The following is a 16,587-nucleotide window of genomic DNA, read 5'->3' as shown; positions in this document are numbered from 1 at the left end:
CTACGTAATTAACATAGGAAGTTTAGTCATAATACACACTATCAGAGGAGATCAACAGTACTGTTACATGTTAAAAGTAAAAAAAACTTTGGGGGAGGAAAAAAACCCTTTAAAAAAAATCTCTTAAAACACTTTACACTTTTTTAAAAAAGCAAGACTGGGACAGATACAATGTTAAATAAAACAAGTCTCTTTAATTAGAAAAGGCTGGTTGTCATTACAAAGATCTCTCCTGAACAGAAATGGTAGCAAAAATCCACAAGCTTTCCATTAGTCAGTATGGCTTCCTCTCTCTAAAACCACACAATCACTGAAGGAAAGTCACCAAAAAAAAGAGAAATGTTGCAATAGTTATCAGAAAAGGTATTTTTATATCTCTCAAAAAAAAATAAACTGAGTTCCCACTGCCCTGAACTAGGATGCACGTTGTTACAGCAAAACAATTTTATAAAACACTTAAACATGCATGGGAAATGTTAGGCTCAGAAATGCTTACTTTAAAATAATTCACAGCTGTTTCTAAACTATTATTAGGCTTCCAAGCAATAGCATATACCACCAGTTTGGGTTGTGGTACAAGCCAAAACCAGTTTTCTTAATCACAGCTTCAATTTCACTTTTTACATCTTCTAGAAGGAATGCTGAGTGTGCATACAAACCCACTCTTGCCTGCAGCTTAAAATGAGCTACTCCCAAGCACTTCTAGTAATGGCATAACATATCCCACTTCAAGCAGGGCCAGCGGTATTGTGCATGGCAGATTACCTGTAGATAGTCAGACTGAATAGCTGTGAGCAGGTGGTCCTTGCTGAGTTCATAGAAGACATCTGAAGTCATGACCTGGGTAAACTCCTCACAGAGGAAATGTAGTGCTTGACGATGCACCCACTTGGAACCGTACGGCTGAGAGCTCCACTTCAGAATGGCAATTAAGGTGTCTAGTGAGATGCTCTCAGCAATAATATCTTCACAGCCTAGGAAACAAAAGCAAAAATCAACTTTTAAAAAAAAATATTATTAATTTTTAAATTTTTTAAAAATTATTTTTATTTTTTAAATTTTATTTATTTTATTTATTTTTATTATTATTACAGAAGCATTTTGATCCACGTGGATCAAAGGAATAACCCATGTGGCTAAATCTGTAATATAAAAGGCTATATGACATCCAGTTAGAGTAAAATCGGAAGTGCTCTACAGATCAAGGTTGCAAATGGGGTTAAATTCTGCCTAAAAGTGTTAATAATTTTACTTGTTGTTCAGGATTCCAACTATACTGCCACTTACTGTTTAAAGGCACATGAAACATCAAGTCTGCTGGCATGTCTGGATGGACAACTGGAAAGCTAGTTCAGCCCTACTTGAAACTCCTTTGGTTAATAAACATTACCTGACTTTTTACTATATTTTAAAGCTGCAGGTTTGAATTTGAGTTGTTACTGTTTGCAGCAGACTAACAGAAGTCTGTAAACCATAACAGAGCTGGGATTTTTGTCAGAATCACTTTGCATACGGGCCCTGCAGAGACAGACCACGCAGAGGAGCAGAAACAAAAGCTGCGACACACTGTTAGTACTCAGCTGCTCAGCACAGGACGAGGGCAGCAGAGCATCATCTTCTGACTCATAGAGAAGGCAAGAAGTGGCAGCTGGTTGCTCCAGGCCACCACCCCAGCTTTCTTATCAAGCAGTAAGAAGGTGCTGAGACAGGGAGCACTTCCTCTGACAGGGAAGCAGAAAGTGAAGGCAGGTATTCTGACTCCTGGTGAGTCTGCTACAGTTTCTTTGTATCCATTGTTGCATTAGGATTTACTCTTTCACAGAGCACATGTTTTCTGAAGAGACTAGGGATATTTAAGTTTCCTGAAGGGAGATGGAACAAATTTGGAAGCAATGAGGTGAGATGTACTGTGGGAGGGTACTTGGGGTTACTAAGTTAAGACAGATGGTACCACAATGTTGGTAAGTTACTTTGCCAATTTCATTTGTACATCTGGTTTACATATACACAGAATACCATTTCTATTTGTACCATAAAGATAGCAATTTAAAGAAATCCACTCCCCCTCTCTAAAATTATACATTCCAGTCTCAACCCATGACAGCTGTAAAATTACAGCTGTGCTTATGCCCATAAGAGGTCCCTGGACAGTTCAGAGCAGCATGCTTACACTGCAATTACTTTACTTCTGATACATCATCATTTTCTTTCAGTTTCAAGAATATTTAAAAACTAAACTTTGACATTGTTTAGAGAACTGTATCTCATTCCTGAACTCTCGGACTAACCTGAGTAAGAGTTTGGCACGGTAATCTTAACGCTTGTCAAGACAAAGATCGAAGAGGCTCTCCTCATGCTACATATTTTTGAGCTGTTACTAACGAGCATGTAGTAACAACTGAACATGCTACTTCAAGTAGAATGGTATTTATCAAAGGAACTACTACTTAGAAGTTCAGTCACTGAAAAGGAAAACTTAAACAATAAGGTGAAGAAAATACTAGGAAGAAACAGTTTAAACATAAGACAGGTTATAAATTTCTCTGTCCTATTACACACACGTATTTCTACTTAATACCACAGAAAAGCCAGCACGGTAATTATGAGAACAATATTCTGTCATTAACATTCTCTAAACTTAAGTATACCAAAAAAACCACCCCAAACTATACAGACACTCACTGAGAATGTTTGCAGAAAATTCCAGGAATATGTCTGAACGTATATATAATTTAGGAAGTCTTTAAAATTTGTTTTCTAAAGGAAGTCATGAGAGCAATACCTGTCCCCCCAAACAGTACCCAACTTTGCATCGGTTCATACTTAGAACAAACCTGTCCCTATAAGCTCTTGGATGATTTGCTTTTCACATGCTGGATTCACTTGAGAGGAAGACTATGCATCAATGCAGCCAGTAAAAGAAGGGCTAGCAAAAGTTTCTGAACAGTGCACTAAAGGCAGCATCACACTACTCATTCCAAGTTACACTCTCCATTCGCTTTTGACCAAGGGCTAAGTGTTCAAACTTTGTCTGTTACCATTACTGAAGTAATATGGCACTTCTCAGAGCTACCTATTACCATTAGGTTACATGTTACAATTACTACAAGTAAGAACAGATGTTTTACTATAGATACTATAGACCTCTAACCTATATTGTGAGGACCAGCCTAAAGTGAGTAGGGAATATGCAGCAAAGATTGTCTGGAGGCAATCAGAACATCAGCCTGATCATTAACAGTACAGATGAGAGGAGAGGATAAGAACTGTCCCGAAATCTGCTCTTTTGGATTTGGTACAGGTTAGAGAAAATGCCTCTTCTAGATGGGGGAATTCCCCAGAAACCTGAAGGATAAACCTCACTCTAGAGTTTTTAAATTTTTTAAATTCTGATTAAGAACCTGAAAAAAACAAAACAACACAAAAACCCCCTAAACCAAACCTACCTCAAAAAAAACCTCAAAATATGAATAAATGAAGTCATAAATATGAATAAATGAAGTCATAAGATTTCCACTTCAGAATTCATTTTTACTTACAATTTTCCTTTTTACTTATGTAGTTAATGGCTGACATTGTATTTAACTTTGTCACGTGAATCTCTCATCTTTCGTTTTGGGGCTCAAAACAGCAAAGTGCATTAAACCCGGCATGGTGAAAGAAAGCTAAACCATGACTTGTTAGGAGGAGGTCCCAGTGGACTGAAGGTTAGCAAAGATGACAACCATCTACAAGAAGGGTGGGAAGGAGGATCTGGAGAACTACCAGCCTGTCAGCCCAACCTTAGTGCTGGGGAAAGTCACGGAACAGATCATCCTGAGCACCATGATGAGGCACACACAGGATGCCAGGGGTTCAGGCCCCATCAGCACAGCTTCATGAAGGACAGGTCCTGCTTGACTAACCTGATCCCCTTCTGTGACACGGTGACCCACATAGTGGATGAGGGAAATACCTGCACTTTAGTAAAGCCTTTTGACACCATTTTCCACAGCATCCTCCTGGAGAAACTGGCTGCTCATGGCTTGGACACGTGTAGCTTTGCTAGGCAAAAAAATGGATACCTGGAGGGCTGGGCCCAGAGAGTGGTGGGGAATGGAGTTAAATTCAGTTAGCAGCTGGTCACCAGTGTTGTTCCCCAGAGCTCAGTGCTGAGGCCTGTTCTGTTTAACATCTTTATCAATGATCTGGATGAGGCCATCGAGTGCATCACCACTTTGCAGACAAGACTAAGTTGGGTGGGAGTGTTGATCTGCTCAAGGACAGGAAGGCTCTTCAGAGGGACCTGGACATGCTGGATAAAGAGGCTGAGGCCACCTGTATGAAGTTCAATGAGGCCAAGTGCCAGGTCCTGCACTTGGGTCACGACGCTACAGGCAACGCTACAGGCTTGGGGCAGAGTGGCTGGAAAGCTGTCCAGCAGAAAAGGAGCAACACATGAGGGTGTTGATTGACAGCCAGCTGAATATGAGTCAGCTGTGTGCCCAGATGGCCAAGAAGGCCAATGGTCTCCTGGCCTGTATCAGAAACAGTAGGACCAGCAAAGTGATTGTCCGCCTGTGCTCAACACGGGTGAGGTTGTACATCAAATACTGTAGTAAGGGGCCCAAAACTGAACACAAAAAGGACACTGAGGTGCTGGAGTGTGTCCAGAGACAAGCAATGAAGCTGGTGAAGTGTCTGAAACACAAGTCTGAGGAGGAGTAGCTGACAGACCTGGAGTTGTTTAGTCTGGATAAAAGGATGCTCTCATGAAAGGAGGTTGTAGGAAGGTGGGGAGGTCAGTCTCTTCTCCCAAGTAACAGTAATGAATGATAGGACAAAGGAAAACGGCCTCAAGTTGTGCCAAGGGAAGTTTAGATCAGAGATGAGGAAAAAGAATCTTCACTGAGAGGCTGGCTTAACATGAGAACAGGCTGCCCAGGGAGGTGGTGGAGTCACCCACCCTGGAGATATTTAAAAGCCGTGTAGGTGAGGTGCTGAGGTACATGGTTTAGTGATAGGCTGGGCAATGTTAGATTAGTGGTTGGACTTGACCTTAAAGGTCCTTTCCAGCCAAAACAATTCTATGATTGTAGTTGCAGTAGTCTGAAACATTTTTTCAGGATCATCTGTTATATTGCACCAAGTTTTGCCCTGCTAAATCCTAACACAACTTTTTACATGTAATTATTTTGTTTGCATGCAAGCTGGCTTCAAGAGGTGATTACCTGTCCCCTGAAGTCTAAAGATTACTCATAAGGACTGCTCCATTTCAAAGGCAGTATGTAAATCCACTCACTGAAATCAGTCACAAGGAAGCTCAAACTGTCATGTCTCTTTGCTCTTACAAAGTGAATGCCATTCATAGTATTTCACCTGAAATTTCAGAAACAATAAAGATACCTGCCCCCTGAAAAGACAGTTCCAAAGATCTGAGCAACACTAATTGAAAGAAACAGAGCATCCCCTCAGTCTCAGTTGTTCTGTCAAGTCCAATTATTACACAACTACCAATAAATTGACATCATGAGGCAAAACGCTCACTTAGGATTCCTAGGAAATGAAACAGTCCTTTTCCCAAGTAATTTTAGCAATGTGTAAGAACTGGAGGATTATTAAAAGTATTTCTTCCCAAGTCAGCATGAGGTAATAATTTAAGGGTATTCTGAACATCAAAATAAATTGGGGCAACACAATTCTATCCATGGAAGGAATCCAATTTATTTTCTTCTTTGGCAGAAGGGTTTTTTGCTTTAACAATCAGCCATTTGGCAAAAAAAGCAGTCATCTAATAGCCACAATACTGTTCTTCATGGTGGAATAGAGCATTTTTTTTCCATGCAGCCACAGACTTTCCAAGACTTATTTGCGGTGTCCCAAAGTGTGCTATCACAAGCTTCTGTACCGTTAGTATCTTTCAGAGATTCAACTTGGTGTCTAAAGAAATGAAAGATGACTACCACATTTGGACAAATGAGGTTATTCCATCCACTCCTTTTGCTGAGTATCATCTTGTGTACAAATAAGTCCTTTCTGCTTGGCCAGTTCAGTCTCAAATGCAATTCCACAGCCCTTGCAAACAGAAATAGCTTGAGCCTATGTTTAGCATGCTAACTAGTAGCTTAGGATCTTATCAAGACAGCTGACAGACCTACTGAAGATAAATTAAGTGTCTTGAACAGTTAGCAAAAGTAGAGTCATGCAAAGTTTTTACTACAGAATTGTTAGCTTAACTCACTCTGTGACAGAGACCTTTCCCCTAAACTTAGGCAAACCAGAGAAGCTAAGAAGAAAAAAAAAAATGTACTAAGAACACATCTTGACACTGAGCCAGAGTCTTGACGCTATTAAATGTCTTCTTACATTTGTTGCATTAGGAGAGATCATGCTGGCAATTAGGAACCATAGTTTTTTAATTTACTGGCACACAGAGAACAGTCCAGAGGAATGACCTGCAGGTAGTGTGGACTGCAACATGTTTGGAAGTTCCAGAGACACTTGCCTCACCCATGCCTGAGCACCCTTGCTGCTGTAAGCCAGATTCTGAGAGGACGGTAAAAAAAAAAAAAAAAAAAAAGGAGAACAGTTGTTCAGCCTCATTCCCACATTCTACAAACCCAAAGGTGCAAACATGTCCTGTAATTGCTAAGGATTCTTTAGAAGGCAGCTCACACTCATAGGCAGGGGGAGCAGTCACGGAAGCTACCATTGTAGAGTGGTATTAAATAAGACTGTCATCATCTTACACTCCCCATCTCCTGCTCTTCTGTCGTAGTTGTGCTTGGGTGGACAACTCAATGAACTGATCAACTAATTTTTGTCAGTTCTGTTTCCAGCAGGACTAGATCCCCAATAGCACAAATCCTACTGCCAGCACAGAGAACAGAAATCAGAAGGTTTAATGCAGGAAGCAGGGCAGCTGTACCACTTTTGACAAACAACCAATCTGTGTCAGATTCAAGTGACCTCATAGAACTTGAGACATGGCAATAGGAATTTAGGTTCTCCACAGCAGTAGGCAAAACATCAGTTATGAAAGCAAGTCAGAAGACTTACATGGTACTAGCAGGTTAACTGGTTATTACATAAGCAGCAACTGCAATCACCTCTGCTTTCCTGTAACTGTATTGTGAACAAGGGATCTCGTTCAACATCCATCTTCTGGATGTAGGTTGACTTCACCAGTTTGCTAATATTTACTGCCTCCTGGTAGCACCATATTCTCTGTCATAAAGGAATGCTACAGGTTTGAAGTTTTAGCACTTTTCTATCTCCTCCAAAAACAATCCTTAAAAGGAAATAAAGTTAACTGATACCAAGCTCGGAACTTGTAGGTACATTATTTTCCCCATTTTGTGTGCTTCAGCATCAGGAGTTTTGGTTACCTGATAGTGAAAAGATATGTGAATATTCTGCAGAAAAGAAGAGACCTAAACAGTATTGGTGATAAAGAGCTCAATGGGCATTAGTGGTCAAACAATATTGAAATCTGTTGCTAAGTTCAGTAACTCTTTTTGAGCAATTTTTAATCCCTCTTCTGATTTTTCTAAGCACAGGAATTTAAAACATTAATGTATTTCCATCCTTGAAAGGCTGAATTCAAAGCACATCTGTCACAGCACTGCTGAGAGTATACAGTAGTATATTTTGCTTTATTCAAACACAAAGTTGATGACTTAATAGCACTTCAGATTAACTGTTAAGAGAAAAATGAAATATGATCTGAAGGTTAGGTCAGGCAGCATTTTGTGTTATGCTAACCATCCTTTCACCGTGAAAATTTTCAGTAATGTCAAATCCCACACAGCGTATTATCTAGCAATATAAAATATTAAATTAGGAAGTAATGAAACCAATATAACTTGTGTTATTTAAACACATTTTCATTTACAATAGGGAAGTTAAACATTCCGAGATATTAACAGCTGCATTTTTGACATTTCAAAGTTCACACATATAACCATTATCTTGTACTTCTGGCTACTAAAGCATTCTATATTTGTGGCAAAAGCTCTTTAAATGTTTCTCTTCCAAAAAAAAAAGAAAATTAATTTACTCTTCTGCTCCTGCCACATGCAAAATGCATGAATTTAGGAAGCCTGAAATCTGAAGCTCCTTCTCTATCTTCTTGCAGCCATCAGTTGATAATGGCCCTTGACTAAGTTTCAATGTTTCTTAAGCAGCACATTAAGCAGCAGCAGTGGCAGACAGTGTAGCTGATCCAAGCTTAAACACAAAGCAATTACGGGTCAGAAAAAAAACCTCAACCATAACAAACCAGAGGGAAGAACTTAACATGGGAACAATAAAGGGTTGAGTAAGGAAGAGATGATGTTTAGAGGGACTGTTGCCAGCCATCACTATTCTGTATTTAAGCTGTATACTTCCTAGAAGACAGGGGTCTGAAACAAAAAACCTGAAACCAGTGACCAGATCTGTTTCTCTGCAAACTATGTCATTAACAACACATTTATGTGCCCAGTTGCACAACTCAGTCAAATTCTTTATCCTTGCACATAACTCTGGAATGCAACTGCTAAGGAATATTCTTTCCATGTCCTGCTTTCTCCAGTCTTCATCTTCATAATATAAAACCTAAGCAGTACTTTCCCAACTTGTACTCAAGTGAATCATTCTAAGGAGATAATAGGTCAGATTTATATTTACTTAATCATACTCAATTTATTTTAAAATTATTTTAAGTGCCAGACTAGTTCCTTTGAGCATTCCTACTGCACTGACATATAGCTGACACACTTGCTGTAATCTTCCCCCAATACCTTTGTGTGTATTTAATACTGCTACTGTGGGCTTCCTGGCATTTCAGCATTTCAGTCCTGCTGAGATCAAGGGTACTTTTGATGTCAGGCAATATCTGACTCTAGATCAAAGACTCTGAATATGGCTTTAAAATAAAGTTTCTTAGTTCTTATTCTTGTCAAAGGTAAAGTCAACACCTAAAAACAAAAGAAAAACAAAAACCCTGAAGCAAAGTTATTTTTTGTCAATTTTACTTTAGAAAACTTCTTGGAATCAGCAGGCAGAAAAGATTCCCAGGCAAAACTATTTCATAGAGTTCCAGCATCCAGAAACCTGTAATAGAAGAACATTCTGTACTACCACCTCAGTGACACTGCTCACGACAATAAGCAACAGGGCCAAGACGCAGAAGGGGATTCATATATTTGATATAGCTATCTAGTAATGTACCTGAAGTCAAACTTCTCTACACTGGATGGAGCAGTGCAGGGAAGGGGGATTATTTTAAAAACCTGTGACCAACAGAACTAGGGAATTAATCTAGTTTTAAAAAGTGATTTTAAATGTGACCTTTGTGAGTCAATGTATTAAAACAATCACCATCAGTGATTGCTGACAGAGCAGCAAGGCAGCGTGAAGACAAAAGCAGGAACAGAAATAAGCAGACAGAGCACAGAATCTTTTCACTAAGGAATTTGCTTGAACCTGCTGGAGAGTGCTCTAGTCCTCAGTCTCTGTCAAAGCAACAAAGAACTTCACTTTTTGATAGTTAACAAATACTACAGCACTCTCAGTCCTATGAGATACAAATGGGTTTCAGTACAATCAGCTCTATAAAAGATACATGCTTGCTGATTAGCTCATTTATTCTAATTACTTAATTCAAAGACCCAGTTTAGCTTCTCTTGAAGACAAGTGACAGTCGTCAGCTCAAACAAATCAAGCTGAAGGCAGAGTAAATTCTAAATAAAGTTGTCTTGCTTTACTTGGACAGTAAAGATTCGTAGTACATACCACTGACTTCATCACAGGGAAATCATCTATTAAAATACAAGTCAGAAATGGAGTATCACTGTGTTAGCAATGGGAAGATTTCCATGGAAAGAGTCAAAGCTGAATCATGTGCTGAAACTGAAGAAAAATTACATCTGGATACTTAGAAAGGTCCCTGAAGACAAATCAGACTAAAATTTGTTGAAAATAAAACCAGTTGATCAGAAGCTTTAAAATACATCAACTTCACTTGACACTCAGTTACAGATACTCAGCCAAAGCTGAGTAAAAGTGAGCAAAATTACTTGGAAAGAATATTCAGACTTGCACATAATGAGCCCAAAATATTTTCCAGGAAACCAGGGAGACAAGTCTTAGTAAGTCTGCAGTTGGGTAGCATGACTGAACTCAAATCAACAAACTCAACCCAGGGGGTGTGGAAATCTAGAGAAGAAACTTAAGACACCAGCTACTGCAAAAGCCAACTGATGGGATCGGTCAGAACTCTAGAAAAATTGGACACCTGCAGCAGAACAGAGTGGAAAAGCACTGTCAGAAGACCAAGCTAAGAGATTTCCCGATAATTGCCTGCTCAGTAGTCTCCAACACCTACACTGTGCTATTTCTTAGAAGGATAACTCTGCTTAACATCTGGAAGTTGGGTGTTTTGAGTGACAGCTTTCAGCACAGAAGCATGTTAGCTATGAACCCAGGGAATGAGAGGGACACTACTGAAAACCATTCTCTCTCCCCTTCCTAGTGTTAAGCATGACAATAAGTGCTATGGTTAAGTGCCAAAATAATAACGTAGTCACCATGAAAGCACAAATTTTGTGATCTGTTAATCAAGTGCAGGAACATAGTTTTCCCTGATCAAATAAGCTTACTTTTAATTACAAGTTTATACTAGAACAATTCTTCAGTGTCATCACAGCACCAATAATCTGAACAGGAATGTATGAAGCTATTAGATACCGACTTCACTGGCATACACAGATTTTCTACAGACTGTTTACTGCTTTCTCCTGTAGCTAGGGAACACAATATCAATTTGTAAAATCCTAATTAGTTCAAGTTAACATCTGGAATTTCAGTATCTAAGGGGATGATAAATTTAATTATATTATCCAATACTAGCAAATGTCATTTCAACCCTTGCCAAATCAGGCATTACTCACCACATTTCTTCCTTATGTATAACAGCCTCCTCAGCCCTTACATCTCAGTTCACCACTTCTGTGGTCTAACACAAATTTTCCAAGGAAGGAAGATACCTCTGAAGGCCACCATATCCCTCTACCTCCTCCCAATGACACTACAGTTGTTTCATCCAGAGAACCACCAAGACTGAGCCCACACTGCTGCACTTGCTGGTTCCAGCCACACAAGCATGCTGCCAAGGTGTTGCAAGCCCAGGGCAGCTCCTGCTGCTGCCTTTCATTTTCCTCCCCTAGAGGTAGCATTCCTCCAGGGAATGTAAGGAAAAGTTACTGCTGCCTGATGGAATATATATTGCAGAGCAGCACTGGCCTGTAGTGCATTTCTGAAAAGAGTGCTGGTTTAGGACACATCCATCCAAGTACACTCAAAGTGAGCAAAATAATGAAACTCAGCATAAAATATATTAGTTCTGTTTTTCAGTATTTACTAACACCTAAAAATCAAAATCCACTTTTCTATCTATAACTCTGCCTAAGTTTCTCTTTGAAGTTCTCTACTGTTATTTATCTGCTTTGATATAACTTGCATTGTTTCATCAGAGCACCTCCACACCACAGTTGTTCCAGATTAGTTTTCCAATCAGAGGGAAAGAATTACATCTTGTTCATTTATGAAAGAGTGCATAATTGTTCAGTGTCTTACTGAGGGCTTAATTAAGTTTAATTCCTTCATTAGTATTCCCTGAGCACACCAAATCTTTTAATGCACTTGTATATGTATATGCACCCAAACCAAGAAACTGTATCCTTATAACATCTTTTTATTTCAACTGTTTCTCCTCTCATTACCATCTATCTGATCTATGGAGTTGTTCTGTTCTCAAGTACTGTTAACTTGTTAATATTGTGTAGGAATGAATTTAGCACTGTAGCTCAACTACAGTAAAACTTTTTGCTACTTCTGCATTCAACATTCAGTTTCTGGGCGTACTCTGAAAAGCAAGATGCAGTCAGATGCAAGAGGGTACAAAGGAGGTGTGCAATGAAGATGAACAAAGGGCCAGAGAACCCAGTCAGTGAGGAAAGACTGAAAGAGTTAGGTCTCTTCCTCCTCCCTCCAGCTTGAGGGACCTCATCACAGCATTCCAGTATGTAAAAGGCAGCTACAAAGAGGCCAGGGATTCCCTCTTCACAATGAACCACATGGAGAGAACAAAGGACAACAGGTAGAAGTTGCCCTAAGGAAACAGTATAGTCCTCATCACTGGAGACTGTCAAGATGTGACTGGACAGGGTGCTAGATAATTCCATCTAGGCTACCCTTCCCACAAAATTCCTAAAAATTTAAACTAGCTTAAACAAATCACATTGCTGGTATCTTAGTTAATTCCACTCTCCATTGTTCGGCTCAGAAGCAAAATTCTCATCCCCCACCAGCAAGGCCTGAAACAATTGCTGTATCCCATTATGTATCATATGGCCACCAAAGAGTTCAAACAGCAACAGATAAACAGCAAGCAAAGCTCCTGCCACCACGAGAAGCATTATTACTTTATGGGTCAGTGCTCCCAAACCTCTGCAGGGACTGCAATAACTCTGGCCAGCCTCCATGCACAGGAGCATGTTATCAGGACTTCTGGGATCTTCAAGAAGAATAGACAGAAGTGAAACTCACTAAAGCAAGTCTGAAAACACTGACTGCCTCTGACTTCAGTTCTGTACATCAAGGAGTAGATACTAAAGATCTAGGACTAGTGCAATTAAGCTGTGTAAATTTCATAGAATCACAGAATGGTAGGGGTTGGAAGGGACCTTTAGAGATCATCTAGTCCACCCCCCCTGCTAAAGCAGGTCCACCTAGATCAGGTCACACATGAATGCATCCAGGTGGGTTTCGAAAACCTCCAATGAAGGAGACTATGTCCCTGGGTAGCCTCTGCCAGGGCTACATCACCCTCACAGTAAAATAGATTTTTCTTATGTTTAAATGGAACTTTTTGTGTTCCAGTTTCTTTCCATTACCCCTTGTCCCAACCTCCTGACACTTGCTTTCCAACAGCAGGATTTCAGGCTTGGCATGCCCCCTTTGACATAAAACTACAGAAATAACCATTCAACTTTCCGGTCTTATTAACATACAGGGATACTTCATAAAAAGTCTAAATATTTCCTTGTCTCAAGGATCTCTCACATTCTCCCCCTGTTGTTTACAAAAATTAATTTATTATTAAGGAGATAAATATTAGAAATATCAAGTCCAGTTATACATATTTGTCATAAATAGCATGCTTCAATAAAGATGTGCAATACAGTAAAAAGCTCTCATACGGCATTTCTTCTGCTCCTAGAAAACACAAATACACTCTACACTTGGAAAAGGAAAATAAATTCCTTTTCTTAAAGGAACTGTCAGTCACTGATAGCAAGACTCATCAGGCACACTTACACTGCAATATGCTAAAAACAATGTTCTAAGAAGGTCATCTATTCTACAGCAAGGATAGTATTACATACCTTGTGCAAGCATGTTAAACTCCAAGAACAGTGCTATGTGATAAAGCTCCATAGCTTCTTCAGCCCTAGTCATGTTTAGTTTTCCTGCTACAAGAGCCTGAACTTCACTTAAACTGCCCACTGAAGGGCTGGAGTGCAAAACTGAGAGGTCCACCACATCTGTATACATACAGTTCAAAATGACCTTAGCATATTTTTTTGGTATGATAGATTCATCCAATATAATTCTAGTTGGAGTTCGTAGAGTTCTGTCTGTGATTTCTTCACCAGTTCGTATCCTCCGCTGCAGCAAATGTCGAAAAAATGGAGAACGCGATGAAATAACAGCTTTGTGAGCTCTGAGCTCTTCATCGAGACAGTTCTGACTTCCACCAAAAGTTTCAACTAAGTCAGAGTTGGATGAAAAGCTAAGAACCACATCGTAATAGCACATGTAATCAAACAGTGCACGCATGTCAACATCCAAGGAATTTGGTGTTCCAAACTCTTCACTAAGCTGCACGAGGATATCAACATTTTGGAATCTCGAATCCTCCATTCCAAACTCGCCCGTATAAAGGTAGTGTAACAAAGCAGAAAACATAGGCATATCTATGCCAGCTGTGTTAATGTCCATTATTATTTCTGCCCCATACTCTGGTGAGGAAGAAAGTAGCGTCTTAAAAAACGGACATCTTGCTGCCAATATTGCCCGATGCACAGGAAAACAAGTTTCTTGAAATATTAAGTCTACATCGGTACAATATTTGTACTGATAAAGTTCAGCCATGTCTTTTTGTAGTGTCCTAGCTTCTGGTCTTGCCAAATTAGCTTGCAGATAAAGTTCCTTTAAGGCTGACGTCCCTTCGTATTCTTCTACTAATGCATTAACGTCTCTGACATCCCAGCCTGAGAGGAGCTCACGCATCTGCTTGGCATGATCAGCAGATCGACTAGACTTACGACGCTTAATGAATTTCTTTTTGAGGGTGGCAAGGCCAGAGGTTTTCTTTTTCTTGTCTTGAGGTTTCTCATGGCCATGGTCAAGGCTATACAGCTTTGATTCACAGCCATAACCTTGATGAGAGTAGGATGATGTCCCTGTAGGCAAAAAGGAAAATTGAACACATTTATTCTTTAAATTTAAAAGGAAGGTCCATAACGCATAAACAGTCTTCCATCAAAGTCTCTGCAAGTTACACAGTTTTTCCTTCTCCTAATAAGCCACTCAAGTTGGAAACCTGACTGAAGTCTTTTCGAGTTACTAAGAACAAAAGGTTTATACTTTTTTAAAATATACTCAATTTTAAGAACCAAGCAGTGCCAGCTGATGTAGCTCTGGAGCACACGGCCCAGTCATCTAAGCAGGAGGAAAGCACTATGGTCATAACATTACAAGCATCATTGTATTAACTATAGAAAGTGAAAAACACAGTCTTTTAAAATACTCCTATGATTGCAGAGCAATAGTACCAGGGCCCCCTTCCCCTCTTCAAAGCGGTTTTCAATTTCTGCTCTTCTAGCATTATGTGCCATCTCAGCAAGAAAAGTATACTTAGCATCAGAAAAACAGAAAAAATAGAACATTCAGGGAAACAGAGGATAACAAATTAGTTTTCAATGTAAACTTAAAAAGAAATTTAAAATTCCATCATATGATAATTAAGTAATGTCAAAAGTCAGTCACTTAAAATAGGCTCCCTTCCACAGAACTAGATGCTAATTTGTGCATACATCCCACATAAAAGAATATAGAGAATCTAAGTTTTACTGTATTATTACAGATGCCCTTTGAACAGAGCCCTAGGCAATTAAAATATACATATAATTATTTCCTCCCCTCAAAAATCATTTATGGGGAAGTTATGAACCAAACACATCATGAATGAAACACCGATTCCCCACAACACTATCTGTGTTTCATATCTGACCCTGGTTCTGCCAAATGGTCCTCTGCTGATGGTCAGTTTGAGCCTAGATGCATCTATAGCAATGCTGACAGCAATTTATGAAGAAGAATTTGAATCGGCAGTTTTTATAGAAGTAATGGAAACCTGAGGTAATATTTTAATCAAAAAGTAGCTAAAAAATATAGTTTAAACAGAAACATGACTCCCACATTCAAGGGTTATTTTCTAATTTAACTTTATTTACAGAATTTTCACTCTAAGTCAGATGGTAAAAAACCTCAGACATAAAAAAAAAAGGGAAAAAACCCCAAAACAAATAAAAACCACGTCGTACACAAATTCAACTACTAGTTCCAGACAAAAGAAGAAATCAGAAGGAAAGATTTGCAAGTGGTATACAGATTAATAACAATTCCAGGTTCACCTGAATCAGTATTTCTTCCTTTTCTGTTTGGGAACAGTTAACACATTTCCATTAGTACACTTGTTTAGCTTCTCTATCTGGTGCCTTTTTTTGAATCTTTCAGTTCAAAGCACATCTAATCACCAGAGTGTTTAGAGCTTTTTGTAACTTGTTCTATCATTGTTCTTAGTTTTACCTGTTTCAGGTAGATTTGCCTTGATGCTGTTTTGACAGTGAAGTCATGGGCCAGTCTGTTAGAACACAGTGCTTTTAGTTGTCATGTTACTTCAAGTAAGCATTTGTTGAACTCCCAAGTACAACATTAAATTGTTCCTGTGTCTTTCAGAGCACAGCAACTGTAGCAATCTAAGAATTCTGTATATTGCTTTATTATTTAAGCCTCAATAATTCTATGTAATCCTACACACTAGCTTTTACATCAAGCTAATTAAAACTCCTAAATCATGGAACACAATGGTTTTATGATTCACCTATTATTGAAAACTATGGGAAGGAACTTAGAGGTCTTTCCTCAAAGAAAGCAAATCATTTCATGGAATCACAGAATGGTAGGGGTTCAAAGGGACCTTCAGAGATCACCTAGTCCAACTCTCCTGCAGAAGGTCAACCTAGATCAGATCACATAGGAACGTGTCCAGGTAGGTCTTGAAGACCTCCAAGGAAGGAGACTCCACAACCCCTCTGGGCAGCCTGTGCCAGGGCTCCCTCACCCTCACAGTGAAATAGATCTTTCTTATATTTAAGTGGAACTTTTGTGTTCCAGCTTCATCTCATTACCCCTTGTCCTGTTGCTGGCTACAATAGAAAAAAAGGGATGCCCCAACCTCCTGACAGCCACCACTTAGATATTTGTAAATATTAATAA

General features: G+C 39.3%; 1 protein-coding gene across 4 annotated transcripts in view; it reads right to left on the bottom strand.

Moving 5' to 3' along the window:
- The window catches only part of BTBD7 (BTB domain containing 7), a 55,361-nt gene that overhangs the window by 16,105 nt on the left and 22,669 nt on the right, over positions 1-16,587 (bottom strand). For all 4 annotated transcript variants that reach the window (XM_061997969.1, XM_061997972.1, XM_061997970.1 and 1 more), the window contains 2 exons: positions 13,410-14,489; positions 766-974 (listed from right to left, as the gene is read on the bottom strand). In XM_061997969.1, the coding sequence (XP_061853953.1) occupies positions 766-974; positions 13,410-14,489 (1,289 nt within the window). The remainder of the gene's footprint in view (positions 1-765; positions 975-13,409; positions 14,490-16,587) is intronic.

Source organism: Colius striatus, chromosome 6, assembly GCF_028858725.1.
Source record: "Colius striatus isolate bColStr4 chromosome 6, bColStr4.1.hap1, whole genome shotgun sequence".
In the NCBI taxonomy this organism is placed as follows: domain Eukaryota; kingdom Metazoa; phylum Chordata; class Aves; order Coliiformes; family Coliidae; genus Colius; species Colius striatus.
The sequence above is the reverse complement of the archived record's forward strand: the minus strand, read 5'-3'. Positions and strand labels throughout refer to the sequence as shown.